The sequence below is a fragment of the Ambystoma mexicanum genome, chromosome 9 (genome assembly GCF_040938575.1).
Source record: "Ambystoma mexicanum isolate Mex_15411 chromosome 9, UKY_AmexF1_1, whole genome shotgun sequence".
Classification (NCBI taxonomy): Eukaryota; Metazoa; Chordata; class Amphibia; order Caudata; family Ambystomatidae; genus Ambystoma; species Ambystoma mexicanum.
The window spans coordinates 1,549,795,074-1,549,816,639 of NC_090931.1; the positions used below are offsets into that span (position 1 = coordinate 1,549,795,074).

The 21,566-nt window shown below is 46.5% G+C and overlaps 1 protein-coding gene across 1 annotated transcript in view; it reads left to right on the forward strand.

The window, feature by feature from the left end:
- Positions 1 to 21,566, forward strand: part of LOC138489497 (zinc finger protein 436-like) — a 152,401-nt gene that overhangs the window by 11,980 nt on the left and 118,855 nt on the right. The window contains exon 2 of the mRNA XM_069617240.1: positions 19,853 to 19,979. Coding sequence (XP_069473341.1) covers positions 19,853 to 19,979 — 127 coding nt within the window. The remainder of the gene's footprint in view (positions 1 to 19,852; positions 19,980 to 21,566) is intronic.

Sequence of the window (21,566 nt, forward strand, 5' to 3'; positions counted from 1 at the left end):
TAGAAAAGATGGGGGAAATTGAGAGCACCATAGTGGGTGTGCTAGAGGGAGGAGAAGGAGAAGCGATAGGAGGAGAAGAGACAGAAACACTGCACAGAGCTATGCCCCACAGGCTGCACAAGGAGGGGGGACAGGGGTGGGCAGGTAACAGAGGGAGCAACAGGCAACAGCAGAGCGCAGATGGAGACAAGCAGCACAGGCAGCAACAGGCAGTGCATGGAGAATGCGATGGGAGCCAACCAGGCTCAGCTCAACCTAGAGAAGAAAATGCCTGGAGGGCACCAGTAGTGATCACAGCATAAGAGATGCAAGGCAGAGTGATAGAGGCCAATACATTCACATGGTGGGAAAAAAGCATGACAGCAGAGGAATGCAAAGCATCAGTGATTGAGGCCTAAACAAACTCCTAGATAGGGAGAAAATGCGGCAGATGCAACAGAGAAACAGCTTGCACGATCAGCAGAAAACAAAGTTATGAATATCCAGGAGCGGGATAGCCTAAAGAATGTGTAGAAACAATGCAGGGTGAAATATGCATTGAAATGGAGGTAAGCGTGAGGTAGGGCCGTTTAGTAGGACGTAGTAATGGCTGCATCCCCTGCCCACAGCTGTCTTACCTTGCGGTCCCTGCTGGGCGATGGCTGCACTGCATGCTCACAATATGAGTTCTGATGCCTGCGTCGCACAACATTGCAGCCTTGTCCTGCAAGGACTTTGCTGCAGAGGGTCTGATCCTCTGTTTTTAAAGGTTTAGATGCGTGGATATAGGCGCAATGTATTACATGCCGACGGGCAGCATCTCCTGTGCACACGCGTCACACAACACCGCAGCCTTGTCCTGCGGGGGCTTTGCAAACGATTTGAACAGTTTGCAAACAGTTTGGGCTGTAGCCACATTCAAGGCAGCCCCATTTTAAGATTCCTGTCTTAATTCAAATTCAATTGCTTCACGTGGTTCATCTCTGAACACGTGGCTCTGTAATAGACTGTGAAGGGGTTAACAACGAGAAGGTGATCCCTGAGGGAAAAGGTGGCAACACAGGGCATCACAGCAGGGAAGGGGTGCAAGGATGACTGCAGAAGGAGGGACAATGGGGAAGAAGGATGGAGGCTGCCACGAATCGGGAAGAGCAACTCGATTCTAATGTGCTTTCCTGTAATGTCTTTTTTGTATTTGGTGACCGGGAACTTGTTTAGAGGGGGAAGTCGAGTATGAATGGGTATACTGAGGCTCACGTCACATGAAGAGAACTGTGTGTGAAAAAGAAGTTTGTTTTCGTGGTTCCAGCCACGTTGGGCTGATGAGGGAGAAGTGACTGCCTCCAGCTGTACCGCCGTCAGAGGGACGCGGCTGAAGAAATTGTTTATCTACGTTGTCACTGGAGACCGGGGTGAAACTGTCGAGGCTCGCGTTCACAGCCTGGACTGAGGTGAAGAGAGAGAACGGGTCATTTCAAACACGACCGCCGCAGCAGCAAAGAAGCTGAGAGACTCTTTTTCGCGCCGTGAGAAAGTGTTTCGAGTCACACAGAGTGAAACTGACACATGCGCAGATAGAGTTGCGGCTCGCAGGCAGTGAGAAAATAAATCGGTGCAGTCACTGCTGTGCTGGAGGGAAGCGGTCTCGAGGTAATCCTTGTGAAATTGACCTAAAGAATAATTCCACATTAATATTAACCCTGGCCATGAACGGTGCTGACTCCTTTCTTTATATTCATACATAAACATTATAAGGGACTGTTTCAATGAGAGAAATACCACGAATGAGAGCTCCTAACTCTGGAAGTCCGTAAAGCTTGCAGTAACAGCGCAGAGGCACCACTTATCTTCCGTCCCACCCTGGGGAGGAATGAGGCTCGTGGGGAACTGATAAAAGAACAAGGCCACACGTTTCTCCCTACGAGGAGCCAAGGACAGGTCTGAAGTCCGCGTCAGTGGGCCACTTAATGGAGAATTGAGTCTACAGAGAACCCGGGGAAGAAAAGTACCCCAGTGATTATTATTTCCCTCCGCAGAATTATTCATTCACTTCAAAACGTTTTGTTGGCTGCGCAGTTGAAGAGGAATAAAAGTTCATGTAAGGAAACGATGTAGTGAGTCTTGACTTTCTTCCTACCACGAGAAATTGTGATTCAGTCTCTTTGACTCCTCAATACCAAATGGAGGAATTTAGGGGACTGGTTGGCTCTGTTCCTATTGCAGGAGTCTCCAAAGACCTATACAAAGGCTTTCTTCATGGCTAAAACACATTTTCCATGAAAAAAATGAATACGCCACCAGCGTCACAAAAGCATTGTTTCAGGTAATCCAAGATTTCTTAGCTCCCACCTAGACTAAGGGTGACCTAATTCTATCTACCAAGGGGTTGTGGGGCCCTGCGCCTGTTCTTTGGCATTTAGATCACACTTATTCAGAAAGAAATCAAGAAGGATCTTGCTCACACCTTCCCACAATGCCCTGCTCTGTTTCATCCTCAGGACCTCCTTTAATTTGTTTCTGAGGCTACCTCAGAAGTGATGTGGCCACTGTTGTCCACAATTCACCTCACTTTCAATGTGACTGATGCTGTGTGCCCCGCACCCTCTTCCCCTGGTCACTTGTGATGTTGGGTGCCCCCTACCCTCCCTCATCCCGCCCCACATAGCCCTCTACTCTATGCTTGAGTTTTGCATCTCCTTGTTGTCTTTACCCTGTAACTTGGGGTAGGCGCCATGTAGTTGCCTATTGGAGGAATTTCTGCGTTTGTGTGCTGCTGCCGCCCTGCAACTTGGGGTAGGCACCATGTATTTGCCTTTGCTGGACTTTCTGTATTTGTGTGCTGCTGCCGCCCTGCAACTTGGGGTAGGCACCATGTACTTGCCTATTACTGGACTTACTGCATTTGTGTGCTGCTGCCGCCCTGCAACTTGGGGTAGGCACCATGTACTTGCCTATTGCTGGACTTTCTGCATTTGTGTGCTGCTGCCGCCCTGCAACATGGGGTAGGCACCATGTACTTGCCTATTGCTGGACTTTCTGCATTTGTGTGCTGCTGCCGCCCTGCAACTTGGGGTAGGCACCATGTACTTGCCTATTGCTGGACTTTCTGCATTTGTGTGCTGCTGCCGCCCTGCAACTTGGGGTAGGCACCATGTACTTGCCTATTGCTGGACCTTCTGCATTTGTGTGCTGCTGCCGCCCTGCAACATGGGGTAGGCACCATGTACTTGCCTATTGCTGGACTTTCTGCATTTGTGTGCTGCTGCCGCCCTGCAACATGGGGTAGGCACCATGTACTTGCATTTGCTGGACTTTCTGTATTTGTGTGCTGCTGCCGCCCTGCAACTTGGGGTAGGCACCATGTATTTGCCTTTGCTGGACTTTCTGTATTTGTGTGCTGCTTCCGCCCTGGAACATGGGGTAGTCACCATGTATTTGCCATTTGCCTTTGAAATGACATTTGCTTCTGTGTGCTGCTGTAGCCAGTACCACGGGAGCAGATTCAATGGATGTAATTACCTTGTACTTCTCTTTTTGCACTCTACCTGATATATCACCTCTGTACCCCTTGTAATGTTGTAATTCACACGGTACGCTTCCTTTTCTGTAACCAGAAGCACTGAAACTAAGTTAGATACCTCAGGGTTTAGCGCGCTAAACAAACAAACAAACAAACAAACAGATTCCTCCCCGTTCTTCCCTGAAGGAGAAAATGCCGGGGCGCTGCTCCGGGGTGTCCACATGTATTGATTTCTCATTTTATCCTGGCTGGTGCAGGCTGAACACAAACTATCTGTCCTGACTCCCCTCCTTGAAAAGCCTGGTTTAGATCCAGCTGTTGTACCAGCTTCTGCCCTGTTGCAGGGCTTCCTTGGAGCTCCAAAGTTTTGAAAACAGTGGTTCTCAGGTAAATTTAGAATCGTGTGGACCACGCTAGAATCCATGGGATAGAAACAGTCCCCTATTCTCATACTTTTTGCTCTTTCCACATCATTTGATATTATGAAGCACACTCTCCCGGTGATCCAGCTCTCTCCGTTAGCTGGGGTAAACTTCCAGGCTTTGGATTGGTTTAGTTCAGTTCTTGCTGAACGCAATCAGACTCTTTCCAGTCCTCACCTCTACCCGGTGTATATGGAGTGCTGCCATTTCCCCATTTCCCCTGTCGTCAGCACTCCTTTTTAGTGTTTGTCTGTGTCCTTGTTTTGCTGGTCTCCTTGGGGGATCAGTATCGCTAATAGGTGGATCTTTCTGCGGGTTGATGGCCCCTTGAAGGATTTATTTTGCATTATCTGTTGGTCTGGGTCTTGTACATGAGTGGATAGTGGACACAGTGCTGAAGCCACATTTGTGAAAAAAACAATGTGATCCTGTTTGGACTAAGTTCCATGTTAAACAACTGTGGAGCTCTCCCACCATATCCTTACATAGTAGGCCATCCGGCTATTTTAGGCAAAAAAGTTAGGAACTTGGGGATCTTTTGTCAAGTCGATTTGTGCCTTAATGTGCAAAAAGGTGCTGTTTAGAAATCCCCATTTGTCACTCTCTGTTGAATGAAACCATTTCTGCCGCTTACTCCTAAGGGAACGCCAGATTGTGGTGGGATCTTTGATCACTTGCAGGTCGGAACAGTCCAATGTGATCCCTCCAGGCTTTCCATCCTTTCAACTGCAATGACCTGGAATGGTTTGATATTCAGCTGCGTGGCTTATCTACGGTCTGAGAAGATCTTACTCTATTTGGGTTCTTTGCCAGGGACTGCGTTTGTTACCTGTTCATAGGCGTTAATAAGGGGATTGAGTTTAAGTTCTGTGGCCTCATAGACAGATGTCTTCATGGCCTTGCGCTGGATTATCTCTCTAGCCAGATACTCCCACATGTTCCTCCGAGGACCTTGCATTCTTCAGTAGAACATCCCCTGGTTGCTCATCTGCCTAATTGCAAGGCTGAGGCAGACCTCTGCAAATTATAGGAATAAACTTAAGGCTTGCCTTCTTAACTGAGCCATGATTGTTTGCAGTTTCAACATGTGTGCACCTAGATGCGTTTTTATTTGCTCTGTTGTTTGGTGTTATCAGTACAATACAAATAATTTAATCAAATCAACCCAAAACTATTCGGTTTCCACCCTTGCCACATCTATAATAAATTCATACCTGGTGTTGCACCTTCCTACACCCCTCAACACAGAACCAATAACTGCAACCTGCCTACCTACCCCTATAACAAACTCCTATCTGTGTCCCAAGGCATACATTCATTTTCAAAAATTGATTAGCAGAGTTTGCTCATTCAAATTTTCTCGATTAGCAAACAAACGTATTTGATTAGCAATTGTTGTACTTAGAATTGTAATGTCACCAGAGGTTATTTGTACCCAAGACATAAAATGACCAAAAATGCAGCATGTTTATGTACAGCTGAAGACATTAGTGAGATGAGTGTCTGTAAAATGTAACGGCGAGCTGCACAAATGTGCACAAATAAATAGATATGATAAAAGGCTCAAACAGTTTTCAGTGCAAGGCTCTGTGCGGCAGGGTGCAGTTGATGCTGCACAGGGCAGTGTCTCGTACATTCTATGCTTGACCCATCATTTGCTCTGCAAGGAGAAGTTCGGAAGTTTCATAAATCAAAAAGTTCACAATGTTAAAGGAAAGTCATAGCCTGAGACTAAGGACATAGTATGGCTTTGCGGCAGGCAGGGTAATTGCCAACTTCAGGTGGACAAGATGACCCTTACCTGTCATTGATAGAAACTGTTTTCAGTATTGCGTTAAATACCAGTTTCGGGGGAGGGCAGGCCGCTAAAGGTCCTTATACCCGAGTCATGCAGACCCAAGCACAGCATTCCAGCCCGACACACCCACAAAAGTGGCACTCCCGTGGAGACTTGTCCTGCACCTCCATGGAAATGGTGAAGCCTGGGCAGCGGTGCAGCTGCCCAGCATGAAATGTGAGCAGCTACTTACACGTTCTGCTTGTGTTCCCAGCCTTCGGATGGGCCAGCTCCCCCGCAGGTGGTAACATATAGTGTAGAGCAAAGCGATCTCCGGAGGCTAATTATGACTGCTGCAGTAGATCTGGAGATGTACAGTCTGGATGGAACTATTGATCACTACTTTGCATAAACGTCTAGTTAGCTTTGTGTTTTCATTTTGCAAGAGGAAAGAAAGTAAGAGACTAAGCAGAGTGGAGGCACCGCAGGCAGAGAACTGGGCAAACTAGGTGGAATATTGGAGTTTGCGGCCATCTCCCTTTCAGGTTAGCTGGTATAAAGCAACAGGGCGATGAGATAGAATGTCAAGGTGTTTGGGATCAGCTCATGGGTTGAGCATCTTTTGCACAGATGAATGCAACTAGCAGGTCCCAGAAATAGGATTGCCATCAAAATCATTCGGCCTTGTGATCGTGCACCTTTTCAAAAGTGTTCACTTGTCGATATGATGCACCTTCCCCAACAAAATGAAATGGAGTTGACACTATGGTATTTACATACACTAACCTAAACTTTACTGAAAAACAGAAGATGCAGTGTTTTATTGTGGCAATACTGTCATTCTGCATTATGTAACAACTTACTTTTTTTAGGAATGGAATTGCAGGACTGTCTTAAAAAATATAGTTAACACGTAATGGTCTTTGTCAAATAGGACATAGATAGCTCAATAAATGTATTATCCCGATTACTTCTGGTTTGCAATTATTTGAAAAAGAATGTTTCTTGCCCAGCACTCCAATACGGGCCTTTGGCACTTTTAAGAGTGGAGGAGAGGATTACTGCTACACTCTGTCTGTTAACCCCGTTGATCTTTCAGTGAACAGAGAAAAGAGGGCAGAGAGAGCCCCAAGGGCAAGAAAAGAATGCAAGGTGAGCTGCTGTTTTATTTTAATAGCTAGTTGTGCTACTCACTTGGCAATTTAATTAGCAAACCTACAGAATTGCATAGCAAATTGTTATGCAACACTGCTTATTTTATGCCTTGGTGTTCTACATCCCTATGCCCCTCAATACAAAACCAATAACTGCAGCCTGCCTCCCACCCTGCAAACACAAAATCAACACCTAGTGTACTTATCCACACAACTCAAACCACTGCCTGGCATTCTGCCTCCCTGATCCCCACATCATAAGACCACCTTGTGGTATCACTCCTCCTCACCCAGACGCCAGACCTGTCATCCTGTCTCCCCTTGTTTGCAACCCACATTGTCAGGTCAAGGACATGCATTAAACATTCTAATAGTTGTTGTTGTAGCTTGCCGTCAAGGATTGAAAGAGAAGATTTAGAGGCTAAATAATTCATAATGAACATCATTGGGTACACAATGAATACATACAAATGAAACATGGATGTTATATGTGTGTTGTCCTTGAAGCCTGCTGTGCATTATTTCACAACCTCCCCTCAGATTGCATTCCAGTTCACTGCATGTTATGCCGCGTTACATTATTTGACAAATCTTTAGGTCATTTTGCATACATGTGTAATGTCCGAGTGCCTTAAATATTCCATAAGGAGGCAGGTGTCACTCCCCAAACACCAAAATAAATTTCAAAAGCAGAGTAGTGGTACTCAGTTTATGAAAATGAAGCCATGAGGCCCAGAGTAGACCGGGAAATGCAAGGTAGGTGTACTAGGTGTACTAGGGGCCTCATTACGACTTTGGAGGTAGCCATGGCTGCCTCCAAAACCGTGTCCGGGTCCGGGTTCCCTGAATGGGGAATTGCTGGGCCATTCTGAGTCTGGAGGGCCCGGTAATTCCTCCTTCAGGGAACCTGGGCCCGGACCTTCCCCATTCCATTTGGAATGGGGAGAGAGCTAACAACGGACCCACTCATAATAGGCCCGTTGTTAGCTCCCTGGTTCCCTCGAGGAACCCGCTATGGACGTCTGGATGAACCAGACGTCCACAGCGGGTCCCGCGAGGGAACCTCGTAATATTGCGGAGTGGGTTTACCGGCGCCGTTAAACCCATTCTGCAATAGTTATAATGAGGCCCAATATCACGGAAAGTATCCATTAACACAAATCATAAACCGCGCACATTGACTAAAACATTCACATCATAAATAATCAACATAAAAACTTCAGAATGCTCTAGAGATTTTTCTAAAAGCTGCTCTTACAAAAACATCACACATAAAATCTTTGTTATAATTCCTAAACAAGGACATGGCATCCATACATATCTTGGTATTATTTTCAATAAAATGTGGCGTAAGCCATCGCCTTCTAAAATCTATTTTAAAACGTACAAATGAATACAAAATGTCAAGATATCCACTTCTTTGCCGCAAGCACACATTTTGCGAAACCCAACCAACTCGTTGGGCCATTAAGGGGAGCACAATGAATTGAATCATTAAAGTTGTTCTTCTGCACTCATGGGACTAAATTTTACTTATGAAATTAGATGATGCAATAGTTTCCTCTAAACCCACGCGCGCTTTTCTATACAACTCTAATCACTGTACATTTTTGATTCTGGACAAAGTTCTTCAAGGCTCTACCTCTACGGCTCATTTTTTAAGAAGGGCCTTGTGTTGTGGCTTATATCCATTACTAAAAGCAGCGACCTACCCAAAGCTGCACCTTGCCAAACACCACAATACAATTGTATTGGCACCCGCTCCTGAAAATGGTGCCACGAGGCCCAAAGTAGACCTGGAAATGCTAGACTTTTAAGCAGATTCTGCACCCCTGTTGTGATCTAAAATCTTTAGGCTGCCCTCTAACGGCAGGACAAGGTAACTGCAGCCCAGGTTGAGAAGATTATACAAAGGCTGGATATGCAGATTAACTCCCATAAGAGCCCAGCCTCTGTCTGAGAGCTGTCCTGCCTCACAAACCACTTGAACAGTCCCCATAAAGTTCCAAACAAGACTCAAGTACCTCCAGTAAATCCCAGTCCAGGACTTTGCTCCCAGTAGAACCATGGACATCCTGGTCTCCAACCCAGGCCTCCCTATCACTGACACCGACATCAGTGCCTCCTCCAAGGAAACTCTCACCGACATCCTCTTTGTCGTTCATTCTCCAGATCTATGGACCCCGCATATGGTCTCGGTTCTCTCTCCTTTCTCCTCTTCTCCCATTAATGGTTGTACCCGTTGGGATGCCTTCCTGGCCTCCTTCCTATCCTCTAAGGTCATCATTAATGTCTACTCTAATGGGACCATCTTGGTCCAAGGCCCTCAGGCCAACCTTCATCTCTTTGATAGGCGCTTTCCGCGCCTCATCAAATTCCTTTCTTCTCCTGCTGTCCCCTCCCACCTTTCCTTGGCTACCTTGCCTTCCCACTCCCTCTCTGCCCCCTCTCGGGCGCTTTCTACACTTCTGCAGGGCATACCTCTGATCTGTACCCCTCCCCGGAAGTCCTTCAAAGAGGGCAACCTTCTCCACATTGCCACTCTTAACTCCCGCTCCGCTGTCAAACACTCCTCTGATATCTACCGCCTTCTTGAAGAACTTGACCTCGATGTCCTCGGTCTCACTGAGACATGGTTTACGGCCAGCTCTGCCACCAGCTTTGACACGCTCCTACCTGATGGCTACAAGATCCTCTCCGCGCCCAGGCACAACCGATCTGGTGGGGGCGTAGCCCTTATCTTCCCTGAGTGGATTCCTGCCTCTGTCATTCCTACCCAGGCCTACTCCTCTTTCGAATGCCTCGTCTGCATTTGAATTTGAATTTGAATCATTTCTTGAGTGCCCCAGGCAGATAGCTGCATTCGGGCGCAGATGTTAACTAAAGGATTGAACATATCACTGTGCAAGTCTGAAGTAGCAAGACCCTAAGGGAGTAGGGTCATTTAAATAGGAACGTTTTCAGTTCCTTTCTAAATCTTGCCAGAGTGGTGCATGAGCGGATGCTGGAGGGCAGCTGGTTCCAAAGCTTAGGCCCAAATACAGAGAACCTTCTGTCACCTTTTGAGGCGCGTTTTGTCCTCGGGACACATAACAGAAGTTTATCTTCTGAACGGAGGCTCTGGCTGGGTAATAGTGTCGAATTCTGGTGTTCAAATATCGGGGTGCAAGTTTGTGATAGCACTTGTACACCAGGCATGCCACCTTAAATTTGATACGATATTCCACCATGACCCAGTGCAGCATTTTCCTGGCTGTGGACACATGATCTCTTTTACCCAGATGGGCCGTTAACCTAACGGCCGCATTCTGGGCCCTCTGCAGTCTTAGCATTTGTTTCCTCGGGATCCCTGCCAGCAGACTATTACAGTAGTCAAGATGGGAGTTAACCAGAACTCCCACCACTACTGGAAGGTCTTGCGATGTTAAGAAAGGGAGCACATTTCTGAGCAACCGCAAGGAGTAATATACTGCTTTTACTTTTGCCCCTACCTGGGCTTCACTCTCCAGATTTTCTTGCCAGGTGCACCCAAGATTTTTCACTTTCCTTGAGAACGGAATACTCACTCCCAAGATTTGTGGGGTACAGTTTGTGTCTTCCTCTCTATTTTTCTTCTCTGATCTAAATAGAATTATTTCTGTTTTGCCAGCATTAAGTTGTAGTTGTTTGGAGGCCATCCACTTTTTTATATCTTGCATACAGCAGTCTATCATCTCAATTGCCTCCGACAGATTGTCTGTCTCCACATAAATCTGTGTATCGTCCGCATATGAGTGAAATCGTAGGCCGTGCCTCCTCAAGATATCAAATAGTGGTCGAATATATAAATTAAAGATCAGAGGAGAGAGTGCTGACCCCTGTGGGACTCTGCACCTCAGTTGTATTAATTTTGAGAGAAATGCTCCCAGTGTTACCCGCTGTGTTCTGTCCTGTAAAAAGGAGTCGAACCAGTTTGCCACCACTTTGTCAGCTCTCCCGATTTTTTTGATCCGTTGAAGGACAGTCTTGTGGTTGATTGTATCAAATGCTGCAGATAGGTCGAGCATCAACAATATTTAGTTACTTCCCCTATCTGCAGCTTCCAGTAGGACATCCTGGACTGCTAACAAAGCCCACTGTCCCATGGTTAGGCCGAAATCCTGATTGATGTTCGTCCAGGATGTCTTTACTGTCAACAAACTGTTGAAATTGATTGCAGACTATTTTCTCCTGAATTTTAGTGGGCCAGCATAAGTTGGCTACCGGGCGATAGTTTTTAAGTACCATAGGATCTAGATTATGTTTTTTCAGTAAGGGGTTTACCAGTGCGCTCTTGAGTGCCCAAGGAACATAGCCTTCTGTAAGTGATTACTTCACGAAAGTTGTTATAAAAGGGATAAGATTGGAAGCCAGACTGATAGCAGTACAGGCTGGCATAAGAAATGCTAGATCTTTAGTCGGTTTTAGTTGAAGTATTAGAGCCTGAATAGTTTCCTGTTCGATTGACTGGAAACTGAAGATCTCCCCAGTTTCCAGTTTAACTGTCTCTAATTTCTCTTCTCCCACATCACCCCATTCTTCTACCTCCAGTACTTCATTGATACTCTTCTGAATATCCACATTTTTATGTTCGAAAAAATTGTTAAACTTATTGGCCTGTTCTTGGGAATTATTAAACCTAGATACTACATCAAATAAAGCCTTAGACTGATTGTCTGCTGACTTAATTTCTTCTTGGAGGAAATCTTTTTTTGCCATAAAGATGGCATTTTTATATTGCCTTAGGCGAGTTCTCGCCGTCTCTGCATCTACTTCTAATACCTCTCTCTCTCGCCTAGCCATTCCCTTACTGTGGCTACTATCAATCGGCCACCTGTTTCTTCCTTGCTCTCTGAGTGGGCGGACCTCTCCTCCTCACTCCTGGCCTCAACCACTCAACTCCTCCTTCTTGGAGACTTCAACATCCACCTGGATGCCTCCTGTGCACCCTCTGAACTCTTTCACAACCTCTGTGACTCTTTCTCACTCACCATTCTCCCCTCTGGCCCGACTCACTCTGCAGGGCACACTCTCGATGTTCTGATCCCTTCAGACCTTCCCCTCTCTGTCCCTCTCTCCACTCCTCTCTCCTGGAGTGACCACTTTCTCCTCTCCTCCCACCTCACCCTCCGTACCCCGCAGGCCAAGCCACCTCCGACACTGCCACCTTATCAGTCACCCGACCCATGAAGCGCGTGTCAGTTGAGGCTTTCGCCGCCACCTTCTCCCCCCCTCCTACCCACCTCGGCTGACTCCCACCCTGACACAGCCCTCTCCACGCTCCACTCTGCTATATCTGATACTCTTGATATCCTTGCCCCTGTCATGAGGATCCGCCTGAAGCCCAAAGCCAAGTGCAACTCCTGGTATGACTCAGACCTCGTCACCCTAAAACGCAAGTGCAGGGTGGCAGAGAGGAAATGGCATGCTTCATGTTCATCCTCTGACAAACTGGCCTGCCGCCTGCTGCAAAGGCAATACCGGCTCTCTGTCCGCAGCAAGAAGAGAGACCACGTCCAAGCCCGCGTCTCTGCGGCATCTAACAACTCGGCTGAACTCTTTAAAATCTGCAAGGAACTGGCCAATCCTGCTGCAGTCTCGACCTCTCCTGTCCCTTCCCAGGCCCTCTGCACGGCACTGGCTTCTCACTTCATTTCTAAAACTCAGGACATCCTGTCCTCACTCTCCTCCTTTCATGCCCCTCCCGCTACTCGCCTGCTCTTCCTCTGGCCCTACTGCAGCCACCCCCCTCCTTCCTTCTCTACCTTTCCTCTTTTCTCTCCAGATGAGGTTTCTAGACAAGTCCGATCTATGAAAGTCTCGTCGAAACAGGTTCACCCCTGTTCCTCCAAAACTATCAAGGATCACACCGACTCCCTGACTCCTGCACTGGTGGATTTCTGCAATCACTCCTTCGCCACTGGAGTCTTCCCTTCCCCCCTGAAGCACTCCCTTGTGCACCCTCATCTTAAGAAACCCTCTGCCGACCCCTCCTGGCTGGCTAACTATCGCCCAATCTCCATAACTCCCTTCCTAGGCAAGCTCCTGGAGAAACTGGCCATCTCCCAGCTCAATCTCCACACTGAATCTGAATCTGTTGGTTGTCTTCATGACTATCAGTCTGGCTTCAGAGCTACCAGAAGCACGGAAACTGCTCTCCTGAACATTCGTGAAGACCTGCTCTCCAACCTCGAATCTAACACCCCTTGCGTTCTTATCCTGCTTGATCTCTCTTCTGCCTTTAACACTGTCAACCATACCATCCTGCTCAACCATCTCCGTGATAACCTGGGTATCACTGGTCAGGCTCTGGTGTGGCTGACTTCTTTCCTCTCCGACCGACCCTCCCAGGTCCAACTTGGGTCCTTCCTCTCCGACATCTTTTTCTCTACCTGTGGTGTCCACCAGGGATCTAACCTCTCTCCCTGGCTGTTCAAACAATACCTGGCACTCCTTGCCCACCGCATCGCCGCTCTCTGTCCCAACTTTCAGTGCTATGCGGATGATACCCAGCTCATTTTCAGGCTACCCTCGGCCTCCTCCTCCCCTTCTCCTTCCCTCATCTCTGACTGTCTGTCTGCCATCCAGGAATGGTGTGCTGCCAACGACCTCTGCCTTAATGCCAGTAAGACTGAGATTCTACCCATCGGCACACCCACTCCCTCCTTCCATGCAGCTCTCTGGCTGGCCTCTCCTGGCCCTCCTCCCACTCCCACCTGCAAGGCTAAAAACCTTGGGTCATCTTCGACTCTGCACTCTCCTTCTCCCCTCACATCTCTGACGTCTCTAAGAAGTCACACTACCAGCTGCACCTACTTAGAGGTATTCTTCCTTTCCTCTCCTTCCCCCAGAAGCTCACTGTCAGAGCCCTGGTCCTCTCCAAGCTGGACTACTGTAACAGCCTCTATCTAAATCTTCCTGCCTCCACTCTCCGCCCTCTGCAACTTAACCAGAACAGGACTGTGAGAGTTGTCCTTGGCCTCAAGCACAGGGATCGTATCTCTCCAGGACTGAAATCTCTGCACTGGCTCCCAGTGGCTGTGAGGATTAAATTCAAAACCATCTGCATTGTACACAAGGCCTTCTGGGGTCTAGGGCCGCAATACCTTCAACTCTCTCTTCCCAAATATCTTCCTTCTCGAGCTCTTCGCTCATCTGCCTCCAACTCCCTCAGGGTCAGTCGCTTCTCCAAGCAACGAGTTGGTGGCAGATCACTCACTTTGGCAGGGGCCTCTCTCTGGACAGCCTTCCTGCCTCCCTGAAACTCGAGGAGAACCATCTCCGGTTCCGGATACACCTCAAAACCTTCCTCTTTGCTTCTTCTTTCTCACCTCCCCTCCCTTGCTGAATTCCTGACTAAATTGCACTGGTTACCTGGCCATCCTTTTTCTGATCTCTGGCCCAGGCCCCGTCAACTGCCCACCTGCACTGCCTCCCTGGCAACCCCTGCACTTGGGGACTGTTTTTCTGTATCCCTTCAGTCCCCCTTCCAGCACTTATGTCTGCACTTCCTTGCACTTGCCACCAGCTGGCTGTTTCATGTATTTTATTTATCTCATCTATTCCACTTCCCATGTACTGAACTTTCCCCTCTCCCTTCCCCCGCGCACTCTTCCGCCCCCCCTTCCCATGCACTTGCGCGATCTGAATGACACCTGGCCTAGTAGGATCGTTGTTTGTCCTCCCTTTGTTCCCCCCTTGCCTTGTCGCGCCTTGAAACGCTTGTGTATTGGCGCGTTATAAATGCCATATCATATCATATAATATTATGCTTGAAAACCACCCACCCTCATTCAAGAGTACCCATATTTCCTTCCAGCTTTCCGGTCTGTAAATCCTGCCCATTTGTGACCGTTCACAAAATGGCTTTGCCCGCCTGGTTTATTGGGCTTTGTACATGCATAGACTTACAGTGGCACCCTAGCACTGTGGAAATCTTGACCAATGCTGAGCCGAAGACAGTGCTCAGTGTGCGTGAACATTTTGCACAAACGGACAAGCCTGAGCACTTTGAGACTACTGCCATGTAGGTTTGCCACAGTATAAAAACGTACATGTACATTTCTTTTACTTTTTACTTTTTTTACTTTATTTATAGTGCGCAGCCATAAACCCTTAGGTGTGAGGGCGCGGACAAGACAGTACACATGACAAAAAACATATAAGGTCCGGGCAGAAGGAGAAAGAAACGTCTGCCCAGACAGAGAGGGGCAGGAGAGGACCCAAAGACTGATTATTTATCGAAACAACCAGGTTTTCAGCTTTTTTTTTTACATTTTTTTTTTTAAGCAAACGCAAGGACCAATGTTTTCTCAATGTGGCAGGTAGTACGTTCCATAAGGAGGGGCAACGCCACAGAAGGCTCCTCCCTGCACCCTCTTAGTCTTACATCTGGGCAAAAATACGAGATTTTGATTGCTAGATCTCAAGTTTCTGTAATTAGGTTTTTCCTTGATAAAGTCTTGTAAATCGGTAGGCATTGTACCCAGTCGGCACTTAAATGTAATTACTAGTATCCTGAAAGTGATACGAGCCTCCACAGGAAGCCAGTGCAGGGCACGGCGTGACCCCGTTACGTGGGCACGCGCGGATAGGCCTGACACCACTCTCACAGCCCCATTTTGAACTTGAAGACGATTGATCGAAGCTTTGCTAGCTCCTGCCATAAGACTACAACAATAATCAATTTTTGCCCCTATTATTGCTCGCGCAATTGCTTTCGCATTATCTTGAGAGATATAAGGTCTCAAGTGGGATAATAGTTTGGATTTTAGCCTTGGGGAGAGTGATGATTTCTACATCCGCCAACAGAAAATGTTTATTCTCTGGGTCCAATTTGGACAGGGTGCCTACTGAACCGACAGCAATGAGTTCCGTCTTGCTTCGATTGAGTGCCAGATTGTTCTGCATCATCCAGCGCTCAATGATGGCAAATATTCTATTTAGTTCTATTTCGTCCTGGCAATGAGATCCTGAGAACGGGATGACACATTGCGTGTCATCCGCGTAGTTGGAAAAAATAATCCCTTCATGCTCAAGATGCGCAAAGAAAGGAACCATGAAGATGTTATATATACACGGCGAAGTGCAAGCACCCTGAGGTACTCTGAACAACACAGGGATGGGCGGCACCATTGCGTCGTCCTCTGCATTAACTCTGTTAGTTCTATTAGATAGGAAGGATAACATCCATTGAGTAGCTTCTGCTGAAAAATGTGCTACTTCCTTAAGCCGCTTGGCCAAGATGGTATGATCAACAAGATCGAAAGCTGCGGATTGATCCAAGGTGATGAGCATGGAGGCAAGGCCTTTGCCCATTCTCTTAAGTAGTTTGGATTTAAGATCTAATAGAGATGTTTCAGTCCCAAAACCTTGTCTGAACCCTGATTGTAAGGGGTTTAGGATGGGATACAGGTTAAGATGTTGGGCAATCTGTGAATAGGCCACTCGATCCAAGATCTTAAGAAGGAAAGGAGTGTTGGTTATCGGCCTATAGTTAGCCGGGATGATTTGGTCCAATCCTGATTTTTTTAGTAATGGTGTAAACCAGGCTTGTTTTCATTCATTAGGGACCACCCCAGTTGTCAAGGAGGAGTTAATAAACGTACAAATGGACTGTACTAGCACTGGCGGGCAGGTCTTAATGATGATAGAGGAGCAGGGATCACCCGTGCATTTTCGTAGCCTTAAGTTTGGAAATCACCAAAGCTAAGTCCTCGGTGGTGATGTGGCTAAAATAAAATATAGGGATATCCTCATCCCTCACAAAGGATGTATGAGCCTCACTGGCCCCAATGTCGGCAATCAGGGCTTTTTTAGTAGAGATGCCTTCTCGGATCCCTCCAATTTCTGTGACATGGCATTCGGATATCAAGGCACCATCTGTCGTCTCTAATAATGGTGGTGGCCTTTGGTTGGGGTATCGTCTCCTGTTCTTTGAGAATCCTAAATAGTTCCCTCGAATCAGAAGTAGCCTGAGAAAGTCTTAAATTTTGATATGATTTCTTGGCTGCCACTATGGCTGCCTTTATAATTCTTGGATGCAACTTTAAAGTTAGTTAGGGCTCCAGTCGTCTGATTAGCCTGCCAAATATAGAAGAGTTTAAGCGACTCGGCTTTAAGTGTTTGTAATTCAGGGGAGAACCATGGTTTACTTTTTTTGCTCTCAGTAAATTTCTGTTTACGTTTAAGAGGAGCAAGAGTATTGGCCACTATATCCAATGTGGTCTTAAGTTTAAAGGCCATGGAATCTGTTGTCTCTGTGTCTACGATATCAGAAGAGAGCCTGAGCATGGGTTCAATTCTTTCATAAGTCAAAAACTTGACACTCCGTTCCAACAGTGAAACACTTGTGTATAGGCGCGTTACAAATGCCATATCATATCATATCATAACACTGAGGATGCAAGCTTCAGCTTGATTTTAGTAGGGAACGGCGCTGAGACTGAGAAGTGCACAAAGGCACGATCAGACCAGGGACAGGGGGATACCCTCATACAAAAAACAGGAAATGCCAGGTGGAAAGGCTTGAGTGTGCATCCAAACGAATATCCACGGGAGAAGTGCTGATAACAGTTCTTTTAATGTCGACTTGATCTAAAGGTGCATGAGGTCACAGCGCATCGAAGTAGAGGCTAAACTACCCAAGAACAAGCCCAACATGTTTCGGTGCATTATCATCATCAGGGCAATCCTTTTTCAAAATAAAAAAAGGTTCTCCTTACTAGATGTTGTGCAATATAAACACACTAATGGAGCAGAGTAGTAAAGGCCAAGTTACCTCAACACAGTAAAAGGCCCAGCATACAGGGTATACATGCCAACATTTCATCCCACCTGTGTGGGAAATTACATCCAAAAAATCGGGGGATAAAGATTTTCCCATAGGAATGCATTGGGCAAAGATTTATTTTAGGCTGGAGGATGTCAAAAATAGCAATATTTTTCACGGGAAAATCGGGAAGTTTGCCATGTATGTACAGGGTGAAGCCAGACAGAGCATCCAGCGACAGCAGAAGAAAGAATCCTGTCAGCGCAGGATAGGGCCGCGATATCTGCTACTTGAGTCATGTGACAGTAAACACTGAAAAGAGACTATGGTCGTTTTTACAAGTTTGCCGGTCCAGAAACACCGGTGCCGATAAGCTTACTGGCACCATTGTTTCCGGACCGGCAAACTACGAGTCTGGTGGCGGGTGCCGTTCCGCCTGCCAGGATCAGACCTGATGGGCGGTACGGCACCCGCCCGCAGACCGTCACGGAAGGACCGGCTCTGTTATTAACGGTGCCAGTACTTCCGTGGTCCCCATTCCCTTCGGACTCCATGGAAATGTGGACTTACAATTTACCGGCGGCTGACTTTCCGGAATGATGGGGTTGTAATACCCTGGTGTTTCCTGCAAGTCTGGCGCCGCTAAATCATTACGGGTCTGGCGGCAACCTGCCAGTAGTACCGGCACTGTTATCGTCGGGCTCGTAATGAGCCCCTATGAAAGACTGTACATGGAAACCAGTTCTGACGACAGTGAATACGAGGAAAGGTGCCCACCTTTGAGTTCCCTAATAAAATGTCAGTCATCTGCGCATTGATTGGCATGAAGTGGGCATTTCTGACACGCAACTCCTTCCGAATGCTTTCATTAAAAGGGTTCCCAGGTGTACAGGCTGCACAGATCACCGTTCTCTTGCCCGAGAGTCTGCTTGGAGACTCACCCCCATTCACTCACCCCCTAAATTCTGCACATAAACACAGCACACTATCTTACTCGCCCAGAGTCAATTACCACTTGCTAATGTCTAGTGGAGAGTGCACATTTGAAGGCTTGTTTGTATCCAATATAAACATGTATAGTGCCTTGGACTGATCAACACTGCAACACTATTTGGAATATAATGTTTTTTTTTTTTTACTGCATTAACTCTATGTTACAGACAAGCGGACATGTGTTTTCTGTATCTCTGCTATATCTGACAAATATGCATTCCATTTGCATGTGTTCTGCATGTAAAGTATAGCAGAGCCCTCAACTATATACAGTTGCCGTTGGGGTTGATAGACTCATTTATAATATCCTTTTCCACCTTTAACTCTGGGACCCACAGGATACGCCTGGGCCCCACACAAAATGCAGTCAGGCTTTCGCACAGTGACTAACATAGCTCAGTGGGTTGAGTGCTCACTGCTGCAATCTGGGCGTGATCGGCAGGTCGCAGGTTCGAATCCCGGCAAGGCCAACTCAGCCTTTCATCCTTCCGAGGTCGATAAATGAGTACCAATTTCGGTTGGGTGATATTGTATGTAAATATGTGCTCTGTAAAACGCTTTGGATTAAGGCGCTATATAAATAACACATCATTATTAACATTACAGTGTGTGGCTACTATAATATCCTAAAGCTAGTGCTAGTAATTGAGCCATCTCCTAAATTCTAAACCCTATTAAAATGCAAAGTAATGCTCTTTTATTTTCATGTTTCTTCAAACTACGGTTCACTGAAGGGTCATTCACACCACAGCGCCTTGAGGCATTAACAATGGCTGTAGCCACTATATTGTTTGTATAATGTGTACTGGCCACTAGCTGTTGGGTAGTCATATTTGACTCTTGGTGAGTAAGAAATGGTGGGCTGAGTGTATGTAGAGAAATGAGGGGAGAGTGACTTTTTATGCCAAGCTAGTAGCTTGCAACATTTTACTCCTGATTAATGTAACATAATATAGTTCTTGAGTGAGAGCTTCACTCGTTCTTTTCTGAGTTTCAGATATACTGACTGGTGTAAGAGACACTACAAGGTGTGCAAACAAACAGGATCGCTCTCCACCTTGCCCTTTAGTCATTCCTTGTCTTTTCTACTTGAGAATAACATTGGCCATTATTATAGAAACACAGGCTTGTTGAGCGAGAAAAAGTTTATTTTAAATTTTATTTAAATGCATTTCATTGCATTGAACTAGTAACTAATTGTCCTGTGTTTTATTCCAGGCACAGGCGACCTTCCCAGAAGTTGCTGCCTGTTTCTCTGAAGAGGAGTGGGAGATTTTGAAGGAGTGGCAGAAGGACCTTTACAGGAATGTGATGAAGGAAGTTCACCAAGCTCTGCTCTCTCTGGGTAAAGTTACACCCCTGATCTTGACCAAGGGGGTTTATAGTTTATGAAATAGATGCCTTGTTATTTCAGGCTCTGAAAATGGGTTCTGCTCCTCTGTCTCTGATGTATGCTCCTCAATATAGCAATACTAACTAGGCTCCCCATGCCGTATCTTTTGGTAATGGCCTGGGGCCAGAGTTAATAGGTCTGAGAATAGTGCAGGCATTTAACGAGGGTACTCGGGACATTACCAACCAACACAGCCCGGGGATCCGGATATCATTGTTTCAAGCATGTACTCACTATGAGTAGCCAGAAACGGGACATGGATACAGACGGGTCATGTTTGTTGTTCCAAACTTTTATTAAAACAAATGAGGATTGGCAAATACTTCACTATACTTAAAGGAATGGTTCGGTCAAAAACTTTTATTGTCCCAAGGGGTCGGCCATGTGTTTTTAAGCCTAAGTCGCTCGATTTTAGAAAAATTTCCTATGGACCTTACCCGACTTTTCGTCCATTAAACGCACACGAAAACAGGCAGCAGGGCGCTGCCATTTTGTGATAATCCTATCACTTGCCCCATCGTCCTGGGTGACCTGCTTTTGCGGCACTAAATCATATCCCCCGCCCCTGAGCCTGACATTATCAAAACATTCATATTCCCCGCCTCTCTCCGTGACATTACTGTGCTGCGTAGGCAAACGCGCCCAGTCGTCTTCTATGCGACTTCACACAGAACCCGGAAACCAACACAGATCAACTCACAACACAGCGTGCCACAATTCGGAATATGAAACTGTACTTTTAAATCAAACAGCAACAGTGTACATTTGGTAAAGTACATTTATCTGACATTAAATGTTTATAGAATATTCAGCAATTGCCATATTAACTTTGAATGCCATTTATCTTCTTGTATCTCTATCCGCAAAAACTGTTCTGTTTCATCGTGAGTCACGCGCTGTTCCTTTATGGTACACAGGGTGTTGGTTTTCGTTACAAGAAGCACTTTGGTCGCATGTTGAACCGCAAGGGTGTTCCATCAACTCGGCACTAGGTCAGCGTAAAGGTTGATATGTTGCTTCTAGCCGCTAGTACCGCGTAAGGGCATATGGGCCCTTGATGATCGTCCCATAAGATCGTCAGGGTACTGCAGTTGTTGACAAGAAGCTGCAGCTGGCGGTTGAAGAAGCCGTCTGCCGGGGTCTGAAACTGGTGGCAGTAGCAGTAGGGTAGGATGCACCTGTTTTGAAAAAATCAAAAATTATAATTAGTCTCGCCAGCCGATCTTTATAAATATTCATTTTATTTATTAAGGCCGATCAGAAACTATTTGCTTGCAAGGATAGTGCAATGGTGTATGTTCAGCTCTAAAATCAATGCGTAAAGTAACGAAATAAATCGAGGTTAGCACACAATGAGAAACGACTGTTTGTCTACATGCATGTGGAAAGTGGACCTGCATGACCATGTGCCCGCTACAAAGACGATCCCAGAAACGTTTTCCTTGCTCTTCATTCATTCATTTATTCATTCATCCATTCATTAATTCTTCATTCCGGTATAAAAGCGTCTAAAGAGTTACTTACATTATATTTGCAATT